Source organism: Stenella coeruleoalba (genome assembly GCF_951394435.1).
Source record: "Stenella coeruleoalba genome assembly, chromosome: X".
Taxonomy (NCBI): Eukaryota; Metazoa; Chordata; class Mammalia; order Artiodactyla; family Delphinidae; genus Stenella; species Stenella coeruleoalba.
In genome coordinates, this window is record NC_137152.1 from 96,118,916 (window position 1) to 96,127,378 (window position 8,463).

General features: G+C 38.7%; 1 protein-coding gene across 5 annotated transcripts in view; it reads left to right on the plus strand.

Annotated features, from left to right (window-relative positions):
- Nucleotides 1–6,512, plus strand: part of DOCK11 (dedicator of cytokinesis 11) — a 189,445-nt gene extending 182,933 nt beyond the window's left edge. For all 5 annotated transcript variants that reach the window (XM_079910668.1, XM_079910672.1, XM_079910670.1 and 2 more), the window contains 2 exons: nucleotides 1,408–1,546; nucleotides 6,035–6,512. In XM_079910668.1, the coding sequence (XP_079766794.1) occupies nucleotides 1,408–1,546; nucleotides 6,035–6,157 (262 nt within the window). In that variant the 3' untranslated portion in view covers nucleotides 6,158–6,512. The remainder of the gene's footprint in view (nucleotides 1–1,407; nucleotides 1,547–6,034) is intronic.
- The last annotated feature ends 1,951 nt before the right edge of the window (nucleotides 6,513–8,463 follow it).

Genomic DNA, 8,463 nt, shown 5'->3' on the forward strand with positions numbered 1-8,463 from the left:
ATAATGTCCCTCCAAAACGGACATTCTCTGTTCTCTTTCACAACATTTAAGTGACCTTCTAATGGTACTTTAAGTAGTAAGGAAATGTGTGATTTCTTTCTTGCTGCAGAACTTTAACAATGTCCTAGTGACCCAAGACATTAAATATGACAAGTTACTGTATTGCTTTGGAGATTGTGACGCAAACACAAGCCTACATTCATTACGTGATGTCCTCCTTTGCCCGACTGACCTTATGTTACAGCTTTTCAGGCCATTTAGGGTAGGAAGGGCTGGAGAAGCTTGCTTCTATCCATGTCCTTAGTTCCACTTGGATTCTTCCAGTCTAGGGCATGTGATGTCTTGTCTGGACTGAGCATCCCTCTAAGCTAGGGCATGTCTGAATGCTCTTGCGTTGGAAAAAAAATCTGTTTCATATAGAAAAAGAGTTTACATTCAGAATAAGAGAGACAGCTGAGTAAATAGGCTAAGGAGAAAGATGATAGCTTATCGGCTCATTTGCTTCAGACTTATAACATTTACTTTTCCGGTCTCTGTTATCAGCTGTTTCAGGTTACAGAGTAACCAGTAGTCATTCATTCAATAATTATTAATGCCTGGCATGTATGAAAAGATTCTACTAGTTGCTATGACAGGGATACAAAACAAGTGGGCAGTGAGGTACTTTGTCCCCTGAGACTTACCTTTTAATTATGGACATTAAACATAAACACATGAAATCATGGAAAAATGCTTTTATGATAACTCATCAGCTCTCTGTCCCAACTCTTACCAGCCCAGGGCAGATACTTCATGCCTATAGCACCCAGCACTGTACTGCGTGCATAGTTAGTACCAAAAAAATATTTTTTGAATGAATGACATTATCAACAGATGTAAACTAATGTTAGCACAACTTGAGCTGATAGCATATCAAGTAAATGACTGAGCAAGTAGGCTTCCTAGAGGGTATATGTTTTGAGCTGGATTTTGAAGGAGGTAAGAAAGCAGAAGAGAAAGATGGAAAAGAAAGAAAAAGATATTTCAGACTTAGGAGATGGCATTAGCAAAAGCACAGTGAAAATACAGGATTCTAATCTTCCTTGTAGGCAAGCCGTGGTTAAAGGAAATATTAAATTGTCGGTGAGACTTTCCAGGAATAAACAACAAAAACTTTATCTTTGGGGCCTTCCCTGGTGGCGCAGTGGTTGAGAGTCCGCCTGCCGATGCAGGGGACACGGGTTCGTGCCCCGGTCCGGGAGGATCCCACATGCCGCGGAGCGGCTGGGCCCGTGAGCCATGGCCGCCGAGCCTGGGCGTCCGGAGCCTGTGCTCCGCAGCGGGAGAGGCCGCAGCAGTGAGAGGCCCGCGTACCGCAAAAAAAAAAAAAAAAAAAAAAAAAACTTTATCTTTGATCTTCATCCACAGGAAGTTCATCCAAGCATGCAGCATTGCACTGGAACTAAACGAGAGGCTAATTAAAGAGGATCAGATCGAGTACCATGAAGGGCTAAAGTCAAATTTCAGAGACATGGTAAAAGAATTGTCTGACATTATTCACGAGCAGGCAAGTATTAGGGTGGTTGAAAACGAAAACGTGATCCGGGGTCCGTCAAGAGTTACTTAACAAATCTATTAGTTTGAAATGTGTTACCTTGAAATTAGTATGTTATTTTAGAATTTGCTCATATCTTCTTTAATCATTTAAATGATGTAATACAAATGAAATTGGAAGCAATTACTGACAGTTGCTTTAGCAGGTGCTTCAGATAATAAATCATTTGGTTGTTTGTGCCACAGAGCCATTAGAAGCGAGTAGCTGAGCGAGTCTGAGTTGATCTACTATGAACATGGATAAGAATCTCTCAAGAAGGGTCCTAGAGAAGTGAAATGATCGGCTCAGTAGCCAAATCCCTAAATGAATACTCCTGTCTTAGCTGTAAGAAACTAGATACAGGTGGCCCTCCCTGTCTGCAGGTTACACATTCACGGATTCAACCAACTGCAGATCGAAAATATTTGAAAAGCAAAATTCCAGAAAGTTGCAAAAAGCAGAACTTGAATTTGCTGCACATAGGCAACTATTTACGTAGCATTTACCTTGTATTAGGTATTATAAACAATCTAAAGATGATTTAAGGTATCGGGGAGGGTGTGCCTAGGTTATATGCAAATACTGTGCCGTTTTATGTAAGGGGCTTGAGCATCCTCAGATTTTAATATCTGTGCAGGGGGCAGTGGTCCTGGCACTAATCCTCCAAGGTTACCAAGGGACAACTATACCATCATTTAGGTGAGATCCTGAGTGAGTTCCAAAATTCAGGAATCGTCTTAATACTCATACAGCCAGTTCTCTTTTCATAAAACCTAGCATTTTAATTTATGACTGAGTGTTAATGACAATTGCAGCTAACTTAGTAGAACACAATCTGAAAAATACAGAGGCAAAGATCTGCTCACCACTTACAGCCAAATTATGTCATGATTAAGTAGTTATGACTTTCATATCCCTACTTACCTAAAACCAGAGTACTCCTGAATTGTCCTGGTAAATGTCATTCCTACATTGGGGTCCTGAAATCTGTGTTTACAACCACTCTAGACGTGGACTGTCACTCAAGTATTTTAATATCTTCAACACAGTTGTAAAAGTCACAGCATGATGGTCTGGTCCCTCAGTGCGTGAGCCTGTTAAGCTTATCATAAAGTCTCCTTAATTTCCTTACTAAGGAAAACAGCCAATAAGATAAATGTTTGCTTCAGAAACTCTTCAAACTCTCAATTTTTTTAAGAAACTAAGGCTCCTTAAAAGAAACAAGGATAACTACAACCCTTTAGAGAACCCGTTCTTAACACTGGTCCCAGAAAGGAGAACCTCATCTGTCCTGGTATCTGCATTTCATTGATTGCTTGGCACTCCCCTGTGTGAGACCATCACTCAAAGGGTGTACTTACAAATGGACTTACAAATAGTGGTTAGTTCCCAAAGAACTGCAGTGTAATGATGGGTGAAAGAAGAGATGTTTCGAGGAAAACAAAAGCTAGTTGACTCCAGGCTCTACCTCTCTGAATTTAGCATGTATGCTTTCTCTTAGAAAGGACTAGGGGAAATTTAGTTACCATTAGCCCAAGGTTGCACTGAGTGACCAGGAGTCTAATTTTCTAACCATGGTCATCTTCTCAGTATGGAGAAGCCAGTCAGCCAGACGTTCATCGTCCCATCTGTTCAATGAGACGAGTCACCCCAGTCTCCTACTCTCCCGTTCTCATGGCTGGGAATTTTGTTGGCCTGAGGAGTCTGGAATCAGTGACCTGTTTCTTCTTTTCGCCATCTTTACTTCCGTTAGCCCACTTAGGAGTGAGTGCAAACTGTTCCAAGGCATACCTTTGCTGCTCAGTTTTCAGAGGCCCATTTTGGCCTCCTTCCCAAAGCAGCCAGGTGATCAGGGCTAGGAAGATAGGGAATCATTCCACTTCCTTTACTGTCTGTATCTCAAGCTCAGCCCCTGAGTACAGTGGGTACTTCACCATCACTGTTCTGGGGTATACTTGAATCAAATAAGACCACATAATTTATTCCTAGAATCTGTCCAGTTTATGGGGTTTTGTTCTCCATAGTCCATAGGAAAAAAACAGCAAAAACTCCTCCTTCACAAAAGATATAAAACAATTACATCATTTTAAGCCAATGTGTATTATATTACAGTTATGTAATTTGCATGCAACCGTATGACCTAGCATTGAGCTCTAATTTATTCAACTTGAAAGCAAATCGTTCAATTCACTGCTATTACTGTGATCAAGATATTTAGAGTAGTAGTTTTATAAAGTTATTTTTTCCTGTGTTTAAAAAGAAAAAGTTCAACTGAGTAAATTTTAAAGATCTTGGCTTTATTCGGTGATTCATGAGTCGGGCAGCATCCCATCTAGCAGACAGAAAGGAGCTCCGAAGAGTTTTACAAAATGGAAGACTTTTACAGGTAGAACGAGGCAGGACAAGTTACTCTAGAAAAGAGCTGATTCTTTCAGGCAAGGTCATCTTCCTACGGGGCACAGCAAGGGTCTGTCAGGTGGAGTACCTCACCAGTGCCAACCAGGTAATTCCAGACTGAAAGTAATGCACATACTTTCTTGACTGCTTAAGATTACCTGCCTAGAAAAGGCTGAAACTGCAATTAGGTTAGGTATTAAGTCTCAGGTGACGTGGGCTTAGCGCAAGTGACTCCATTTTGGGCCTCTCATCTCTTTTTTAACACCGTCAAGTGTGGATTTTACAAACCTGCTGTCTTATTTCCCACCTGTCTCTCTCATTTAATTTCCATGAACCATGGCTATTTTGTTTAGTTCTAGGGACCAGTATTTTAGACCTTTGATATTATATATTAATAGCTAACCAAGAAAAATCTTAGTTTCTATTGGTTTATATTTATGCACGCTGTACTGTCATAACGCCTCATATTCAGGTGTGCCTTACTTTGGGCAAATGTTGACTTTATAGTGAATTTTTGTAAGTCAATATTTCCTATTAGATTCTCATATAAAAGAGAGCCTTTTTTTAGTCATACACTTTGAGACATATTATTTCCCAAAGGAGAACATAATAATACAAAATAAGATAAAATATAGCTGTGCATTGCAAATTATCTATGAGCTCCATAAATGATTACTTGACAAAAAGATACGGCCTGGATATCCTTGGCCCTCTTCAATGTAATCTGTTACACTATACTAAAATATAAAGTCCTTTTAAAAACTTCTTCAAGCTTTTGACTTTTTAAAAGGGATGTATATCACCTTAAAACTATTAATTGCAGGTCTTAATTAGATAGAGTTGGTGGTGGCCATTGTAGTTCTGTTTGGTCTGTTTGTTCATGATGAATGCTCTATTTTCTCGTCACATCTGACAGTTGTGGATAATCAATCATCTCTTAAACCTCTCCTGTGCTTTCAGATTAGTGTCATGAGTTACGATTTTTATAAGTGGAAATTTCTCTATTACGGACTTTATATAAGACATGATTTGTAGCAACACAAATGATACGACGCGTTGCTGCCACTGTAAACTAATTTGCAGGCTTAATACTGAAGTTTCAGAGCTAACTTGAGAACCCAGTATTGAAAGCTTGAGACCTAAATTGGGACAGTATAGTAAAGAGGTTGGATGTGATGTGTACGCTATTCTTTTCTTCTATCTAATCCACGCATGAGATCTCTGTTGCTTTTGAGCACACAAAATAGTTAATTTGGGGGACTTCCGTGGCGGTCCAGGGGTTAAGACTTCACCTTCCAACGCAGGGGGTGCGGGTTTGATCCCTGGTCGGGGAGCTAAGATCCCACATGCCTCGCGGCCAAGAAAACAAAACATAAAACAGAAGCAACACTGTAACAAATTCAATGAAGACTTTAAAAATGGTCCATATCAAAAAAAAATCTTTTAAAAAAGTGGATAATTTTTAAAACATCTGTACTAATATGTATGTTTATATGTTTATGGGATATAAAATTTATACTTATGAAGTTTATTTCCAAGAAAAGTCTTCTGTATTAATTAGCTTATATAATTATAGTATGTATTTAGAAATGTTCACTTATTTTCTCTTCACTTAATATTATTTCCCAAGTCTCCAGGGAAGGAGCATGGGTATCTGCATGTTTGAAAAGTCCCACAGTGATCCTGAGAACCACTCTTAGAAGATGATCTATAAACTTGTATCCAAGAGTCCACTGTTTAGGGCTCTTGTTATGACCATCGGTTAAAAAAATTGTTTTAAAGATTGTATTACCTCTCGCTTTCTGTTGAATTTTGCATTTTACAGCCTTCTGTGTTTCTTAATGAGTAACCAGATCTTTTCTGCTTTTTTGATATGCTGCCTTTGTAATACAGCTTTGAAGACTTGAGTCGGTAATGTTTTTCTTTGCTCTTTCTGCTTTATGTCATTTTAAATAGCTAAGTGTCAGTGATAAATTGAAACATGCCTGCAATTTCATATACACATACTTCTTGGGCCGCGGCTACTTTACCTCATGATAAACATGCAGATTTCTTTCGTTTCAGATCTTACAAGAAGACACAATGCATTCTCCCTGGATGAGCAACACATTACATGTATTTTGTGCGATTAGTGGCACGTCGAGTGACAGAGGTTATGGTTCCCCAAGATACGCTGCTGAGATATGAGGACATGCAGATGTAAAGTGATAACAAGAACGAACCTTCTCAGGAATATTTTGAGCTGTGCAAATGTTAAAATTTAAAGATTTGATATACATGGAGTGTTTTCTTCCTGACACCAAAATTTTCATGCTTTCAAACAGGGTGCTTACATATTTGTAAATATTTAAGCAACTTGAAAGTGCCTGGAAAATTGCACCACTGTGCTTGGTTTGTACTTTTTTAGGTAAATCTATATACTGAGAAGTAGAGCTCAAAAACGTTAATTCGATTTGCTCAACTGTTGCTTAAAATAATAATGGTACTGTGTAAAATTGTATAATGGAACACAATAAAAGGTAAAACTTATTTGTAATTAGAAGTGAAGGAAATAATACTTTGAACTTAGCATTTTTCCTGGCAGGAAGCTAAATTTATTATCATACTAATCCTTGGAGGAAAAAAATTGATAAAATTTCCATAAAACATGGATACTTCCAGTTGGGGAGATGATTTGAAATCTTGCCTACCAGTGGTCAAGACTGGGCTAAGGGAAGCAAAAGCATCATTTAAAAAGGAAAATTTCACACAGAAAGGATATATATAGAAATACCAGGGTTACCGATCCTTCAAGTTTTGATCCAGTGATGCTAGGTACTCCAGTTGGTGTCTCTGACATACAAGACAAGGGATTCCTTTGTGGCTTAGGTTTGCCTAGCAAGCAACGTTCGTTGCCAGAGCTTCATCAGCTGAGGCTATCTATAGAGCTAAACAAAACATCTCTGAGATTTGCAGTCAGTGCAACTCCAAAGCTTTAGCAGCAGATTCTGAGGGTAGGGATTTTGTAATGATCATTTACAATGATCATCAGTTTACAAGTTTAACAAGCATTTCGATAGAACTTGATGGTTGCAGCGTTTCTTGGGTGGGTATACGTAAGCACCACAGATTTAGCAACTGCTAGCTAGGGATTACATCTCTAACTATGAAGGAGCCTCAGACTACCTAAATAATTCAGGAGAAACCAAGATGCGAAGAACTTTTTTAGCTTGAATTATCCATATAATTTTGGCTGCCTTTCATGTAAACTTTAAGTCCTAGACTTATTTTTCTTATGTAGTTTAGCTTATTTTACAGACCAAAAAGAAAAGGGAAAACAGACACTGAAATATATAAATGGGTCGCATGGAGCCTTGGCTTTTTAAATGCTTTGTGATCGAGTAAACCTTAGAGATTATGCACCTGGCTTGGCCATTTTTCTTTACATGTCATTTTTAAGCTTTCAGGGGAGCATGAAATTATTTATGAAATGTTAATTTTGTATTTAATAGGGGATTCAGAAATTTCAGAGGCAGTTTGTAATTCCTTAATATCTTGGGGTAACTGGAGAGTTAGTTTCACCTTTAAAGTGATTATATTTGGCATGTATATGTAAAGAACCGTCACCTAGAGAGAGTGCTGCCTTCTGAGAATGAGGCATCTTGGGGAAACTTCAGTGCTCTTTTGTCAATAACTAGTCCCTATCATGTCCCCCAGCAAAGTATTGTGCCCTGTGGATAATTTTTTAAAGTATAACAAATGACCCCTGCCCTCAAGGAACTTGCAATCTAGTTGAGGAGGCAAGATAGACACAAAATTAAATAAAACAAGAATTAACAATATAAGACAAGAAAAGTTGTATATGAACATTGACAAATGAAGGACATTGCCCATAGCTCATGTCACATTCAAGGAATGAGAGGCCACTGTGAGTTGTAATGTTCAGGGATGGTTTCATGGGCAAAGTAAGCCTTGAACAGGCTTTCAAAGGTGAGAGGGTGTTCTAGGCAGGAGGAACATCATAAGCAAAGGTGCAAAAAGAATTTGCAGAAGTTCAGGGGATGATGAGACCAGTTTTGTTCAGGGGAGTAGTGGAAAGAAAGTTCAGACCTAGATTTTGGAAGGCCTTGAATACCGGGCTAATAGTATTTGGACTTTAGTCAGTAAATATGAGGGAGCCAGTCCAGGTTTTTGAACAGAGAGACTACTTGATTAAATGTTATTTTTAGTTATGAGTCCATAAACCCATAGATGTGAACAAGAATGGAGAAGAAAGGACAAGTACAAGAGGTACTCTGTGGAAAGACTGGACATGACTTATTGATGGCTAAGGAGAAAAGAGGAAAAGTTAAAGAGAATTTTGTGTTCTGTGGCCGGTGAGTTCTCCGGGTCATAGCACAATTTCACTAGATTTTTTTTCACCAACTTTCAGACTGAGGTCAGAAAGCTATATACAGAGAACAAGGTGGGCTAGACTAGAGAAAGCCAGCAAAATGTGTTTTGAAACACTGCAT